The sequence below is a fragment of the Fusarium musae genome, chromosome 10, assembly GCF_019915245.1.
Source record: "Fusarium musae strain F31 chromosome 10, whole genome shotgun sequence".
Lineage (NCBI taxonomy): Eukaryota > Fungi > Ascomycota > Sordariomycetes > Hypocreales > Nectriaceae > Fusarium > Fusarium musae.
In genome coordinates this window covers 1,476,323-1,492,088 of record NC_058396.1, presented here as the reverse complement: position 1 = coordinate 1,492,088, position 15,766 = coordinate 1,476,323, and the positions used below count along the sequence as shown (strand labels likewise).

Sequence of the window (15,766 nt, the reverse complement as noted above, 5' to 3'; positions counted from 1 at the left end):
AACCCCAAGTGCACAAAATTTTCTCAACGGCTGCCTTGGCTGCCTCGGACCTCGTTGTTGGACTGACCCTCTGCAGCTGTAGTGGTCGCACTGGTCATCGTCCGCTGCGCTCAGAAAGAACCATGATCGACAATGCGCTTTACAGTGTAAGTATCCTCTATCGATATCATCTGTTAGCCGATCTAAGCTTAATCGACTGACATATTTTGGTGTAACAGATCATCGCCGTATGAAGGCAGCTGCAGGTACACAGAGTAACGTCAAGGACGGATAGGGCCTCATGGCGCGGAACGATTCTATACACCCAGGCGTGGCTATTGAGATACTGAGAATGCTACCGTTGTACTGCATTGGCTAGGTATTGGGCTTATGCTCTTCATCAATGTTCCATCAGCTGACCATCACATCCTTCTCAGTGCACTTATACGACTCTCCTGACACCTCGCAAACCAACTGATATCCCTCATCCCGTCGAATCCGTGTGGCAGCCCTGGCCAAAGATGAAACTCGACTTCAACATGCTCGTTAGCCAACCTCTTAGCATACTCCAGATTCTCATCCCTGAACAGATCGAGACATCCCACGTCGATATAAGTGGAAGGCAGGCCTCGCAACGTTGCAGCCCGAGCTGGAATCGCGTAAGATAGAGCTTGTGGATCAATCTTCTCTCGAACCTCAGAGGCGTACACATCCCATGCAAGTTTCGCTCCATCAGGCTTCCAGACCATGAGGTCAAGAATCGGATCGTCTGTCTCGACATGATCTCGGTCATCAAGCATTGGGTAGACGAGCAGTTGCTTCGCAATTTGAGGATCAAGCTGTCGATCCCTGGCCATCAAAGCGAGACCCGCGGCGAGTCCTCCACCAGCGCTGTCACCGTGCAGAGCGATCTTTGTAGGGTCGACGTTAAGTCCTACCGCAGACTTCGATACAAACTGAAGAGCAGCATACCCGTCTTCAACACCAGCAGGAGCAGGATGTTCTGGCGCTCGCCGGTAAGACACCGCGAAGTATGGAAGCTTTGAATCGTTCGCGAAACGGGCGATTTGAGGTGCAAACAGCTCCACGTAACAAGAGACATAACCACCGCCGTGAAAGTACATCACAGCGGGCGTGGGCTTCTCTGAAGCTAAAGTCTCCTCAGAGGCGAAGCGGGTGACTTCAATCTCGACTCCATCGTAACTTTTGACTTTATACACAGTCTCCAGCACGCCATCGGGGTATGGAGAGTTCGTGACGATTCGCCGGATGACATCTTCAGTATTCCTCCTGATCTCAAAAACTGATCTGGATGGCTCGGGCTTGGGTTCCTTCGTGACGGGTCCCAGAGCTTTGAGGTATTCAGGATCATATTTCAAACCAGTCATGGTAATGGAATTAGATTTGAAAATAATTGACAGAGGCCAACAACGGCGAAGTTTGAAGATTGTACTCAATTATAGGCAAATAGCTTCTCAATATAGGCTATTTGTGTATATCCCGCAAGTGGCTGGCAAGCTGACTCCGCAGTCCCGGCCGAACCATTTGTTCAGAACATTGTCCGTGGTCTGATACTTTTTGGGCCAAAAACATCATCGATCATCTGGAACATGAGACTATAATCACTGGTCCTCTTGACAGAACCCGCTGGAAAGGATTTCTTGAAACTTTCGCAATCTGCATTCTTGATCGATCGAAAGATGTAAGACCGGCTAAAAGAACGAGCGACGACTAACCAAGGAAGCCAAGCTACACCGACAGATAGATACCTGCGATTACCACCGTTCAGGTGTTATCCGTCTGTCCGTATCAAGCAAGTCTGACCTTCCTCATCCAAGTCATGCCAGTCGTCCCAAAACGATGCCGCGCTATGCTTTATCCTTTCACCAAGACCACAACTCTTTTGTGCAATTAGCTCGAAGTTCAGCTTTTAAAATAAACTTCGATCTTGCCATCTCCAAGAAACTTCGCCCAGCTGTAGTTTTTGTCACCTGGCCACATTTTGGTTCTGCTGGGCACTCTTTTGCCGCGCCATCTGAAGGTACTTTGCCAGTCGAAGCATCGGTTGGACATTTATCGAAAGGCATGAGCGCAGTGTACTTCGTTTGGCCCAAAGTGAGATAGCCTCGCAGCGTCCCACCGTCTCCTGGGGTGAGGACTATACTACAAAACTGATCGTGGTCCTGTTGAGAATCGTCATCGCAGCAGCGGGAAAGGTTTTGATGGCGTACTTTCCTTTCGGGTTTCCCAAAGGCTTTGGAGGTGGCATAGCAGCTTGCTGGTTTTCTGACTTGACTGTCGTTGAGCCCTTCGTTTTCTTAGATGCAGGCTGGTTAGGGGTTCCTTCCGAATTCCTTTTCTTGGTAACAGTTGTCTTGGCTATTTGCTTGTTCTGTCTCAACCATGCTCGATGAAGCTGGGGACGAATACCGTGGAAATGCTCTGGTAGCTCTCTCTTGGAGTTGAAGTGATCAAAAGCCTCAAGGACCCATGCATGAGCCCGGACAGGGGTTGGCGGAATTTTCCATAATCTCAATGCTCTTGGAGTCACGTTGGAACTTAGAGGTCAGCACCCGGGATGGCCGCTGGTGGCATAGAACTTGGTGCTGATTGAAATGTACGACTTGGTCCAGGGGTTGCGGACGCGTTGGACTGTGCCTCAATGGAGGGATAGAAAGCCGCAGGGGCTGTCGGCAGGGCAGATGCGGATGCCATCACGCTCGAGAGGAAGACTTGGGTTGGATAAGAGTCTATTTGACTCAATTGTGGGAGAAGACAGAAGGTGATGAGGTTGCGATCAATTACAAAATTGACGATTCCTTACTGATTGCGCCAGCCCATCCCATTTGAGGTTAGCGTTGCTTCCCCCTTGCTGGGTTAGTCCCAAGATGTCAATGCGAGACCATCACAAATGAAGCAAAAGCATATCCACCATCACGAGTTACAACTTCAAAAAAAAACATACAACAGCGGGGATTCGCTGGTCGTCACCGACCCAACTACTAATCCGCCCCTTACAGGCTTGACGATGGGAGAGCGGACGGGATCCCGTGTTTTCCTGTAGGTATGGTCGTATGTGACATTCACGGCCTGCATCATGCCTCATACAATTTCCCCTTGAAAGACGTACCGGGGCTGTTGTACACGCCTGTGACCATGTGCGCGGGCCTTACTTTGACTTCGGAGCCCCATAGAGACCCTGGGGAACATATGAGAAGAGCCTTGAGAGAGGTCAAGAGTTGGCTATCAAGTTTTGTACACTTGTGGCGACGAGAGTGATAGAAGGAACATAATTATGGAATGTAGACTTGAGTATTCAGTTGGTTCTGAGGCTATGAATTTCAAAGACATATGTCTCGAAACTAAATCTCCATTGACGCCTCCGCCAATTTTTCAATCAACACTACTTAGAAGGGCAGTGGGCGAATTTGCATGGGCTGGTTCTCGCCTACAAAAACAGTGTCAGTCCTCGTGCCCGATGAATACAGTAGAATATGAGACATACCTTCAATGATAGGTGCATAAAGCTTGTCCTCAATGAATGCCAGACCAGCACCTATTACTTGTTGTCAATATCAAAACCGCCAAGGCCACCATGTGATAAAGCATACCTGAGAACTTGAGCTCGGGGGGGCCACCATACTCCTCGACCTGAACGGGCTGGAGATCCTCAACCTCCTCTCTTTTACGCCATAAGACGCGCTTGGGCATCATGGATCGATCCTCAAAGTTGAGACGGCCCAGAGCCCACTCGCCAGAGAATAGACGACCGTCTCGAAGCTCAAAGATGGCAGCAGGGTCGCCGGGTTGAGCTTGGATCATGGGCTCACCGTTGTCTCGAGGATTGCCGACGGGCTTTCCGTCGACAATGAGCATGAATCTTCCGGGAATAGACATGTTGGATAGTAGTTAAGTAGAATAAAAGAAGGTTTAAGTGATGGTGATAATATTTGAGAACCTTGGGATATGATGTGATATTTATACTACTTTAAAATTTGATCACATGTCGAGTTATCTGCTTTGCTCCCACCAGCCTCTCCAAGTATGTATATCTCACTGTCCAGTCGTTCCAGAAGGATCTACATGCTATGGAAGGATGTCTTGAATGCCATGCATTAAATCGTCAAGATCTACGGTCAAAGATGATATCAATGAAACTCAAACCACAAGCGACGCATAAGCCGAATGAGGGGATGTAAGACCCCGGGCTCAGATGAGACAGACTTGGCGTGTTGGTTCAGTGCCACCCTCCTGTCATTCCATCCCCAAAGCCCATTAAGATTCCGAAAGCTTGAACTTCCGTGTCAGTTTGGGCATAGCATGACGTCTATGGGTTTGGATAACAGTACGGCTGGCTTAATATGTCGTGTTGATTCTATAGCCATATTTCTCGCTATCGTACGGAAGGCTCTCTGTTAGGCTGATAGCAAGCCCCTCAGCCGCAACGCCGGTCTAAGATCTGATTCATCTCTCCCCCATCTCAGAAGTCTCCCTTGCTTCGCAAATGCAGGACTTCCTTGCTGAAAATCATAGCTTAGCGATCTCATTGCTGTAAATAGCCAAGATCTGCCGAAGGCTGATTGATCGACCAACTTTCCAAGACAAATCTCAGTTCAGCTTCGAAGTCAAAAACACTCCGGCTCCCCGAAAGACCACGTATTGGACGAGCGCGAGCAGGCAAGGCAAGGGTGCGGGTCTTCCCGTAGGAAGTGAAGATGATCATTCCAGTGATGACTCTGTCAAGGTATCTAAGAATAAGGAGACAACTCGATAGGAATACTGAAAGTAAATCCAATATGGATTCAGCGGGAACTAGGCTCGATATTTTCTTGGAGATCTGGAGTTCCTGCTCCAAAGGAGTATTGAGCTTCAGGCTCGTCTCAGCCAATGACCTCCATATTTGAGATGTTGGATATATATTGGGGCAATAGCCAGGTTTCAACTGAGATGCGCCAATTTGTGTTTGTTCGTGATCTCGTGTCTCACAATCTGGGTATCTCAGAATCATAGACGTCATAGGTGAGGGGTCTAGGTGTTACATGGTTGACATGGAGTCAAGGTCTCGAGTTGATGCCGTGTCTCAGCCATGTCTTGATAGTATATCAAGATATCCAGCGAATGGCTACGTACACATCCGTCCCGGAACATCTCACCGCTGGTGGCCAAGTAATAAGGAGAGCTTGAGTTCCAGTTCTCCGAGGTAATCCCTTTATGGTTACGGACAAGCTCTATCCGAAATATCGAGGGGTTGGGCATACTCTCGTGATGCTCGTAGCGACGCCGAACTTTTCTCCGGATCGCATAACTACTATTATTCTGAACACGGCTTTGAGTACTCGAAACAGGCCTGTAAAAGCTTAAGCTGAGCTCTGCTTAGGGCGCTCGTAGTCACATTCGCATTTCGAACCAATGGCCAAGAGGCGATTCTCCGAAATTATCTCCGCTACTTTCCAGAACAAGATACAACTCCGATGACAGAATATACTACCAAAATGAGCGATGTGACTATAACTTTGTATAAAAGAAGTATTCTCGAGATAGTAATAAGTAAACAAAGCATTTGGCTCCGTACAGTATCTTATTCTCAATCATCTGCCCATCATGCTCGATTCTCTTGTTGTCCTGGCTCTTGCCAGCCTTTCCATCGCCTCGCCAACTTTGGAGAAGCGAGCCATCACATGTCTCAAAGTTGGCCAAACAGCGACTGCTTCGTGGACCAATAGTGGTGGGAAGAAATGTACTTTCACGGGTGTTGTTGGCAGCAACTACGGCACCAATCCTTCCGGATCAGGAGAGTGAGTTTTGTAGCTACCTTACCCTCTTCTTTCAGAAGACAACGCTGATTCGAAAAGTTACTCTTGTAACGGAAGATGTGGAGCCGGGTGCAGCGGCACTGCTGTTGGAAACGTCTATACACAAGATTGCTTCTCTCACGATATCTGCTCGTACTTCAACTCCGCTTCTGGAGGTGCCAGGTAAGCTTCCTTTTGAAGGGGTAGAGAGTTGGTGTTAACCTGGCCAGTGACCCCAACTGCGGAGCTGCTTACAATGCGGCTGTCGACGATACTGCTTTAGGATTTGCGAATGGTTGCAGCCAGACGAATCCAAGCAACAGTGTTGCCAAACCCAATAGTGCTCCGGTTTGCGTATAGGACGGCTCATCCTTTGCCCACGAAGGTCAGAGATAAACTTTAGAATTCGAGTCATGCGAACCAGTTTTTGCCTTAAAATACATTGCTACTTCTCCAGTACTTGTTCCGCGGTGTTGTTGAAACTGCTATATCTTGTTTCATGCCTTGACTCCTTGCCGATGATCCTTTTGTGATGGCATGACCTCGTCCATCGAACACTACGCTACCTTTTCGCTTTTATACATCTTGGCTTTCCAGAGGTACATGCAAGTCAGTGTATTGGCTTCCCTGCCCAAGGTTTTGTTTGTGAACTGAGAATCAGCCGTTGTTATGACTTCCTGTTATTATTTTTATACTCCAAAGCAGCTTCCCAATGACCATCAATACCCTCAAAGCTCACATGTAAGTAATGCGAACTTGAAGAACGGTAGCTGCGTCACTCTGGAATTTGAGGCGACGGACAGCATCTTCATGCTGACTTGCCCTGGGATCGATATGATTTGTTCGTGGGCCGAGACCCCTGTTCATACCCATGCATCTGATCCCAGAGAAGGACAACACCCCTGCAACTGATGATGGCACCAAGGTCACCTCTGGAGGAAGTAAGTTGAAAGGCGGCGCATGATTCGACATCCATCATACACAGAAGCTGGCCCAGCAAAACAGATTACAATATTTTAGGCAGCCTCTTGTTCACAAAGAATTATCTCAAACGTGTTTCATTAAATATCTGGCCTCGGAAAAATCAGCTCTTTCAATATGTCTTCAAGCCAGTGCGATGCCCAAGTACAAGCCCAGGACTCCAACGCTAGTCGCCGAGCTCAATGGGCAGCCATCAGCAAACACCAAGCCGAGCTCAGTGATATTTGGGGAAAATTGGAGCACCATCCCTCCTACGACGGTGTCTTCACCCTCGGCAAAGATGGCATTCTGCGCTCGCTGGGCCCAGACCGCGATGTTCACGATGCAATACCGTTATCGCCTCAATTGATCAAGGCGCTCCTTGACCGTCTTCCTTTCCGTCCCGAAAATGAGATTGACTTTCGTGGTGTCGATGGCAAGAACACGCCGAAAGAGCAGTGGTATCATCCCGACAAGGGTTTGTTACCTCCGCCTCTCGTTCAGACGGAAGAACAGAGGAAGTTGATTGAGTCGAAGAGGGATGAGACAAGGAGAATCCCTAATCCTGGAGGAAGCGAAGAAGAGGCCGCGGTGCCCGCCCCAGATTATGTCGGACCACGATCTTGGGTTGAAAGAGACATCGTCTGAAGACATATCTTCAGTCATCAATCCAAATTCAGGTCCTCCAAGGCCATCTTCAGGGGAGTAACCAGGAAAGGCACTGCCTGCCATCGGAAAATACAATTGCCATTTTGTCGGAAGAAACCGAAACAGATGTGGCTTGTCCCGTTTGAATCCCAATTGAATGGGATAACAATCTTGACAGGGCAACAAAAAGGCATGACATGACTGCTCAGCCGCAATCGTCAATTTTCGATCAGTGACATGCATTGGCTGCCAGGGCTGAAATAAGAACGGAATGTGCCATGACTAACTAAAATGCTTAGCCCTTCGGCTGGTGTCGTGGCGGCCTTTTGTGGCGTGAACTATTGAAGCTATTCTCAACATTAAACAAGGCATAATTTCGGTAGTCTAGATTGAAACATTTAAGCTTAACTCGCAAGCACAAAAGGATCATAAATACCCAAGAGTCAATCGTGAATTTTAAGTGGAATGGCGACTGGTTATATTGCTGACAGCTCTCGTATAAAGCTGGAGACACGTCGGGTCTCCCGTGGTGCACTGACGAAGGTGAAGCTATTTCTGTACACGACAGTTGTTTCTAGCGCTAAACACAGCCCCCAAAGGGTAAAGCTGGCGCATGAGTGGCTGGCCTAACAGCTCAGCTGCAGGGCTCCGAAAGTCTGGACCAGCAAAGCCACGACAGTGCCACCACCTGAACCCGCAGCAAGGTTCAAAAATCGAGGGAGGGAGCTTAGCTCAGGTACAGTATAATAAACAAGCTTCTTTCAGCTCAAGCTGAAATCTTCATTTTCTGCAGATCTCTCGCGATACTACCTGATTATTTGCAAAAAGTTCAAGTTGAAGATACCTTGAACACGACACGGACGTAAAGGTTACACCCGCAAATATCCGCCGACATGCGCTTCGCTGGCAGCCTCATCCTTGGCCTTTTGGCAGTCAACGGCCTGGCTCAAACAGTCATTCCCGATCAAAACGCAGAGCCTTCAGCCATCGCTCAACCAGAACCATCAGCGCCTGCTGCTGAGCCCTCAAATCCTGCTCAAGACCAACCCTCAGATGCTGCCGACGATGGAGACGCACAGCCGACAGACGCAGATAGCGTCCCGTCTGCCACAAATGGCCCAGAGCCAACAGCTGTAGAGCCATCAAACGAAGCTTCCCAAGCCTCGGGCGGCCAGCAACCCACTGCGACGGCAAGCGATGGCGACGGTGAGGATGTCTCAACCGCTGAAGGCACAGCGACAGCAGATGGTGAGAAGCATGTTGATGATCTTTGCGGGCACGCAAGCTAACACTCATTGAAGCTACTGCCACGGATGCCGACGCGACAGCTACAGCGTCCGAGACCGACGACGATGACTCGACCAACACAGCCACTGCAACAGCTACATCCAGCTCTGCTCCCACAAGCACAGGCACCATAGTTGAAGTCGATCTCAAGAACGCTACAATTGGTGAAAACGCTGAACTCGTCAAGGTTGATGGCAAGGACGCCATGTAAGTCCCCAAAGCTTCCCTGTCCACTAACTCCACTAACCTTCGACCCAGTAAATTGAGCGCCCCTGCCAACGGCCAAGCAACCTTCCACGTCGCCGTTGATAGCGACGATGAATTGAACACAGACGAGCTCATCTACATTGTCGCATCGATCCTCGTCGGCGAGCCCACCGGCGCGAAACTCCGACGACGAGCCGACAAGACCGATTGTACACTGCAGATCCAGGCTGACGGGCAGAACGTCTACGAGGAACCGCTGTACACCAACAATGGCCAGTTCCAGGACGTTACCAGCAGCGGCATCCAGTCTTCGGATAAGCCCGAGGTGCAGGTCACGCAGAAGTGTGGCGACAAGCCATCGCCTCTGACTGTGAACAACGTCCGTGTTGGAAACGAGAGTGGCGTCAAGTCAAGCGCTGGCTCTGGAGGCTCGGGCAGTGGTGGAAGCGGTAGTGGTAGTGGTAGTGGAAGTGGAAGTGGAAGCGGTGGAAAGGGCGGTAGCGGTGACAAGACTTCCACGGCGACAGGTGCTTCAGCGAGCGAAACTGGTGACTCCGGTAATATCGGTGCTAGGACCAAAGCCAGCGTTGGAGCTCTTGCTGCTGCTATCCTGGCTCTCGCCGCCATGGTTTAAATGGACGCATCTATTTGGTGACATGTGGGACGGGGACATGGGGAAACTAGATTATACGAATCATTATTCACGACAATACTAATTACACATAATTGACTAATCGTATATACGGTCAATTCAATCCTCGTTGTTCAATTGTGCGCGTGCGTTACCAAACCCTCCATCATGTAGCAATTCCTGCGACCCTCTTGTCGTCATCGACCAATTCTTTGTACCGGGGAGCGCTTCGCTGTCGAAGCAATTTACCAAACTTGATCATGACGAAGCAAGCGGAACAAGCGACCAAAGCGATAAAAGCAGCTGAGATGAAGCAATTTTGATAGCCCATGTTGGTGATCCAAGGCGTGATGCTGACGTCTGTTAGTGGCTGTTCATCTCATCTCACCAGCGGACGGAAACTTACCCATAACTAATGGCAAAAGACATCGTGTTGCGAATCAAAATAATCGTAACCATCGCATCACCGCTGAGTTCATAGTAGCTATCAATCAGATAATTGATACTGATGATGAGTCCCATGACACTCGTCACAGACAAAGTGCACATGGCGAAAATGAGGCCGAACCAGTGAACGCCGTGCTGTGCGCCAACGCCCCAAAGGATTAAGGACGCTGGAACGCCAATGACACAAATCGCCAGCGGCCACAAACGGTGCTCAGCTTCCATGACACCATTGTTGCGACGTGCAAGTTTGATAGTGAGCCAGTCGCTCAATCGTCCCGCGAGAATGAATGCGATAATGGTACCCAGACAGCAGGAGAGGTAGCTCAATCCCACCATGGACGGCTTGAAGCCATACCCAGGGCCTGACAGGATGATGGATGCTGTCGCATTGAGGACGTTGAACCAGATGAGGTACGAGCCGTACGAGAAGCCAGCGAAAAAGATGACAGGCCAACCGAGGTATTGAAGCGAGCGTCCAGCGTGACGAGCCATACTCTGGCCTGCAGTAGGCTGCCAAAGCGACAACTTCTGCAAGAATGTTCTCGGTTTGGCATACTGAACGTTCGCCTCATCAGCCTCTCTAACCTCGGATTTCCCAGCGTCAGCAGCTTTTTCTTCCGCCTTGCCGTTGTCCTCAACGATCAGTCGGGACGGATCGAATGGTACATGATCGCCATGTCGAGCGGCACGATTGTAATTGGTTTCTTCCATGAAGAAGAAGAGAAACACGAAGACAAATGAGAGGAAGATGGCAGGCCAGTAGAACACCCATTGCCAGCCTTGATACTCGGCAATGAAGCCGCAGATGACGGGCGCGAAGTAGTTGCTGCCGGCTAGGGCGAGGGCGTAGATGCCCATGTATGTTCCACGTTGATGAGTGAAGTACTAGACAGAGTCAGTCGCGCGCCGGCAATAGTGCCTCGAGCCGGTACTTACGATGTCAGTGATTGAGATCTCAGGCAGGGCTTCAATCGGCGCGATGAAGAAGCCTTGGATGATGCATTTGGCGATCCATTCTCCGTTGCTTGAGACGTATGCGCTGCCACCAGTCAGTAAGGTCACACACCAGCATCGCATCACTGAGAAGCATTACCTCCAAACGCTTGTTCCCTGGTAATATTTGTTAGCTATTGCTTGTGGTGAACGCATTGAGATGGACTTACTATGGCTCCAAGGACAGACAAGAGATAGGTCAAACGCTTGCCATATCGTAACGAGAAGGGTTGCCAAAACAACAAACCCCAGCCCAACAAAAGATACATGTAACCTGTTCCTTCATTGAGAGTCTTGATTGAGACCTTGGACTGTTGCGATAGCGGGACAAGGACCGAGTAAACAGTGGCAACGGACATGCCCGTGAACCAGGTATACCTTTTCCAAGTCAGCGAAAGACACTCACATAGAAGAAATGAAATAGACTAACAGGTTTTGACAGATCAACGCAAGAAGCTTGCGACGAGGAGTCCAATTGAGGGGATCCTCTGGGTCGTCACTTGGGGCAGGATCAAGGACGATGTCGCCGTCACCACCACCTGCATGACGAATACGCAGGTTGCGATTGAGGTCAACAAGGTAGATAGTCCCCGGAATGGGGTTTCCCACCACCAAGTTCACCATGTTGAATGTTGGCGAAGGCAATCGAAGTGTATCAAAAGAAGTTGGCTTAAGGGGAGGCCAGTATGACTTGTTCAATTCGGGTACTAACGGACGTGGCTCTGTGTGAGGTTTTATAAACAAAGCCCCAGTGTCTATGTTACCAGAAGAGTCCGGGGGAATCAGCAATAACAGCGGTGCGACACGGCGTTCAGGGCCCGGTACGTATATCAAGCCCGACATCGTCGCTGGTGTTGTTGTTGGTGGTCGAAGCTAGAAGAACAATGGAAACGCCGCTAAGGATTGTTCCAGGAAGCGAAGGGTCCTTGGGACATGTTGGTGGGCGACTCGTAGATTATTCCAACTGGTCACCTGAAGCTTCTTGAAGCCAAGGACGATCGGTTTGAAACAGTTGGATGTCAACAAGGGAAATTCGAGGATGTTTGTGTGGGATCGGGTTGTTTGGGTGGTCATACGTGGATGGTATCGTGAGCCAACGACAAGCTTGCGAGACAGCTGTCGACTCGAGTTTGTTTTGATCCATGGTCCGAGCTTTTCTTTTGCTGCGCAATTAGCAGCGTAAACAGCTGAAGTTAGGGCATCGAGTAAAAACCAAGGAGTCCAAGGTTCGAGAACTCCCAGGCCAAGACTTAACATATATCAGCTGGATCATCACAGCTGCACCATCTCCTCATTGTCCTTCTCGCCATGCTTTCCTGGTAAATCCGTTGTCACGCAAACACATCCTTCGACCATAAATTTTGCCTCTTCTTCTTCAGTCCCCCCATCAGGGTCTTCCAAAGACTCCTCAAGTGTCGCCACCCATAGCTTGAAGTCCCTCGAATCTAGGCCCTTGGCCACAGATATGCTTCCAGGGCTTCCGGTTGTACAGGCGAAGCCCATGGCTCTCGGGACTCCCGAGTTCGAGGAGAAGAGGGCTGCGTTGCTTGAAGCATTTGCAGCAAAGGTTCCGGCGGAGCTACGGCTGCCTTTGGAAGTTATACAGAACCCCCCAACAGATGTCACCTCGATCCCAGCAACTTGTGATATTTTATCTCCAGATGAAATCATCATCACAGAGAATTATGATGCAGTCGGCCTTCTTGAGGCAATTGCACGTCGAAAGCACACTGCAGTAGCAGTTGCCCAAGCGTTCTGCAAGCGTTCCATCATTGCGCATCAGCTCACATGCTGCCTCACACAATGGTTCATGGACGAGGCCATCGAACAAGCTCAAAAGCTCGATGCATATTTCGAGGCTCATGGGAAGCTTGTTGGCCCCTTGCATGGCTTGCCAATAAGCATCAAAGATCATATCCAAGTTGCCGGAACCTCTTCTTCTCAGGGTTGTTTCACCAGTATCAGCTACGATGACCAAGATGCGGATATCGTGTCAGTCTTGCGTGCCCAGGGTGCAACCATTTACTGCAAAACGAACCAGCCTCAATCGCTGATGCATCTTGAGAGTGATTCTCACTGGGGAAGAGTCCTGAACCCTTTCAACATTCATCTGTCCGCAGGCGGCTCGACAGGGGGTGAATCTGCGCTGATTGCGATGAAAGGCTCGATCTTGGGGATCGGTACGGACATTGGTGGGAGTATTCGCGGCCCATCTGCCTTTTGTGGCATCTATGGCTTCAAACCCACATCGAATATTTTGCCGATAAGGGGGTACATTAAAGGCGCTCCGCCTCCAGCCGTGCTGAATATCCCCCTGTCGACAGGACCTATGTGTCGCTCCTTGAGAGACATGGACCTTTTCATGGAATATGTCCTTTCTTCGAAGCCTTATCTTCTGGATCCCAACGTTGTTCCGATCCCGTGGATTGGTCTTGAAACACAGTTTAATCGGCGCCTCAAGGTCGGCATCATCAGCAACGATGGCTTCGTCGAGCCTCAACCGCCAGTGAAGAGGGCAATTTCGTGGACCAGAAACCTTCTATCCAACAGCAAGTTCGCCAATATCATCGAATTGAAAGAGTTTAAAGTCTTCGGTGCAGAAGAAGCATGGAAACTAGTCCGAAGACTCTACTGGCCCGACGGCGGGCATCTCACCAAAAACGGCATAATCTCATCTGGAGAACCTCTTCACCCTCTTACAGAATGGATCTACAAAGACGCAGAGCCCATGGGCATGCATACTGCCGTAGATCTTACAGCCGTCCACAAAGAGCGAGACGATTTCCGACTTGCTTTTGCCAAAAGCTGGAGTGAGCAAGATGTGGATGTCATTATCGGGCCGTCGTTCGTAGGGCCAGCGTGTGCGCACGACACGGCCTTCTACTGGACGTACACCTCGCTCTACAACCTTGTCGACTACCCGGGAGCGGTTATTCCCACGCCAATTAGGGCTGAATCTGGGGAAGTTTATGATACGAGCTATGTTCCGCTAAGCGATGCTTGTCGGCATGTTAGAGATTTGTGGGAGGAGGGTGATTTTGGGGGTGCGCCTGTCAATTTACAGGTGGTGGCGAGGCGATATCACGACAATGAACTCTTTGGGGCGTTGCGTGTGCTGAAAGACGTACTGAACTTGTGTTGAATAAACTGGTGGCTTGTGTTGACACACAAAATGCAAATATCTCATTTTTAATTTTATTCCAATACGTCGCAATACGAAATACTGTAGGAACCTGTCGTGGTACGAAATGTCGCTCAGGTTTGTGGTTTACGTGAGATCAATAAGGTACGAGTATGGCGTTGTTGGAATCTGAAGAGATGCTGCGAAATAACCGTCGCGAACGCCAAAACGCTATTTACGACGATAGGATTACGGTAAAATAAATATCTGGTATAATTTAAAAACAACCAAAAGAGAGCCATGCTCTCCTGGATTGAGTTAGAGGTCTCGTAATGAGGTATCGTCATTGCTGACTGTACTCAGCGCGAGGTATCATCTGCAACCAACCCGACCTACCCTGAATACGCATTTTCGTCAACGTCGGACGCGTCTATTTTGAGTTTTTAGATCCCGCCCCCCATAATCTCATTCTTAAAGCTTTTTCTCGGCCTCGGCACCTCGGTAATGAGATATGGTTTTACGGTTTTTCAAGGCTTTTTGAGGCTCCCTCTTCAACAACCAAACCTGTGCTAGCCCGCCACCATCCAGCTGAACCCCGTGAAACCCCAGCAAAAAACAACGCGTTCACGGAAATACGGCGCGGGGCCTGATTGGCTTTATGCAGCCTTTGAAGCTTACTAGACATGGGGGGTTGCAATCGGTCGTCTTCCTTGATTTTCTTGACACACAGTGAACCGTTACCCCATGCATTAGCCTCAGGCCTCCCTCCGTTGAGAAATGGAGATGGAGATGAGGAAAACACGGGGTGCAGTTGACAGGAATGGAGAATGGGGTTAGGAGATAAGCGGCGTCGCGACGATCTCTTGATTTTAGGTAATAGTGGTGTCGCCGTCTGGAGTTTGACAACGTTACAGGTTGAGATGGCGATATGTAGCAACACCATCGGGAGACAAGATGGCAATTGAGAATCAGCTGAGGCGAAATGCGGCACAAGAAAAGGGAAGAAATCGCCAAGGGAAAATGGCGGTTGCTGCCGGCTTGGCCTTGGGAATGACCGGAGATAAGATGCGATGCGATGCGATGCGATGCGATGCGATGCACCATGTCGCTTACTGATCATGATTGATGAACTTTTGAAGCCAATCCTGCGACAACAGGGTCAATAGCCAATGTCGCAAAAGACCATATCATTCCGTATCGAGAAGCTGGCTAGCAGATTATCACGGTATTATCTCTCTAGACAACCATATTTCACTCGTCGAGTTTCCCTTAAAGGGAATGGGCTCACGTTCTTACTTGAGGGTTGTACGTCATATGACAACTTGAAGCGCGCTGTTTGGACGAGCTTCTTGTCTGAGATAAACCTTGCACAGATGATTTGCGGGGAGGCCTTGAATGATTGAGTAATGACCTTCCTGTTGGGTAAAGATTACTGACGGTGCCTGAGATAGCCAGCCGTCATTCCCGACTCGCGCGCCCTTTGCCTTGTCTCGTCGATTGGCCCGTCCGTACGTACTGTGCTGTACGTGCTACAGTATTATCAGTGGCGGGTGGATTCAGGGTTCTGATTCTCCCTCTCCCTTTAACGTTATTCGCGGGCGGCCACTGCGATTGTTACGTTACCACGCGCTTGGGAGACAAGTTGCCGCGGAACTTTTTTTATTTAGCCTGTGGGTGTTGTAACAAGTTGGGCTTTGCCCG

The 15,766-nt window shown here is 49.6% G+C and overlaps 7 protein-coding genes across 7 annotated transcripts; 4 read left to right on the top strand and 3 right to left on the bottom strand.

Annotated features, from left to right (window-relative positions):
* Positions 1-401: 401 nt before the first annotated feature.
* J7337_012683 (uncharacterized protein) lies at positions 402-1,367 on the bottom strand (the record flags this gene model as incomplete). Its single annotated transcript, XM_044830191.1, has 1 exon — positions 402-1,367. One exon carries the CDS (start codon positions 1,365-1,367, stop codon positions 402-404), a length of 966 nt encoding a protein of 321 aa, XP_044675107.1.
* A 2,019-nt stretch (positions 1,368-3,386) lies between these two features.
* Positions 3,387-3,876, bottom strand: J7337_012682 (uncharacterized protein; the record flags this gene model as incomplete). Its single annotated transcript, XM_044830190.1, has 3 exons — positions 3,387-3,427; positions 3,485-3,535; positions 3,591-3,876. The coding sequence occupies 3 exons, from the start codon at positions 3,874-3,876 to the stop codon at positions 3,387-3,389; spliced, it is 378 nt and encodes a 125-aa protein (XP_044675106.1).
* Positions 3,877-5,471: 1,595 nt separating this feature from the next.
* On the top strand, positions 5,472-5,778 carry J7337_012681 (uncharacterized protein; the record flags this gene model as incomplete). Its single annotated transcript, XM_044830189.1, has 2 exons — positions 5,472-5,480; positions 5,554-5,778. 2 exons carry the CDS (start codon positions 5,472-5,474, stop codon positions 5,776-5,778), a joined length of 234 nt encoding a protein of 77 aa, XP_044675105.1.
* Positions 5,779-6,685: 907 nt separating this feature from the next.
* Positions 6,686-7,379, top strand: J7337_012680 (uncharacterized protein; the record flags this gene model as incomplete). The annotated part of the gene is made up of 2 exons (XM_044830188.1): positions 6,686-6,712; positions 6,885-7,379. 2 exons carry the CDS (start codon positions 6,686-6,688, stop codon positions 7,377-7,379), a joined length of 522 nt encoding a protein of 173 aa, XP_044675104.1.
* Positions 7,380-8,272: 893 nt separating this feature from the next.
* Positions 8,273-9,507, top strand: J7337_012679 (uncharacterized protein; the record flags this gene model as incomplete). Its single annotated transcript, XM_044830187.1, has 3 exons — positions 8,273-8,627; positions 8,681-8,873; positions 8,925-9,507. The coding sequence occupies 3 exons, from the start codon at positions 8,273-8,275 to the stop codon at positions 9,505-9,507; spliced, it is 1,131 nt and encodes a 376-aa protein (XP_044675103.1).
* Positions 9,508-9,670: 163 nt separating this feature from the next.
* On the bottom strand, positions 9,671-11,568 carry J7337_012678 (uncharacterized protein; the record flags this gene model as incomplete). The annotated part of the gene is made up of 4 exons (XM_044830186.1): positions 9,671-9,857; positions 9,911-10,836; positions 11,115-11,322; positions 11,375-11,568. 4 exons carry the CDS (start codon positions 11,566-11,568, stop codon positions 9,671-9,673), a joined length of 1,515 nt encoding a protein of 504 aa, XP_044675102.1.
* An 841-nt stretch (positions 11,569-12,409) lies between these two features.
* J7337_012677 (uncharacterized protein) lies at positions 12,410-14,086 on the top strand (the record flags this gene model as incomplete). The annotated part of the gene is made up of 1 exon (XM_044830185.1): positions 12,410-14,086. One exon carries the CDS (start codon positions 12,410-12,412, stop codon positions 14,084-14,086), a length of 1,677 nt encoding a protein of 558 aa, XP_044675101.1.
* Positions 14,087-15,766: the final 1,680 nt, after the last annotated feature.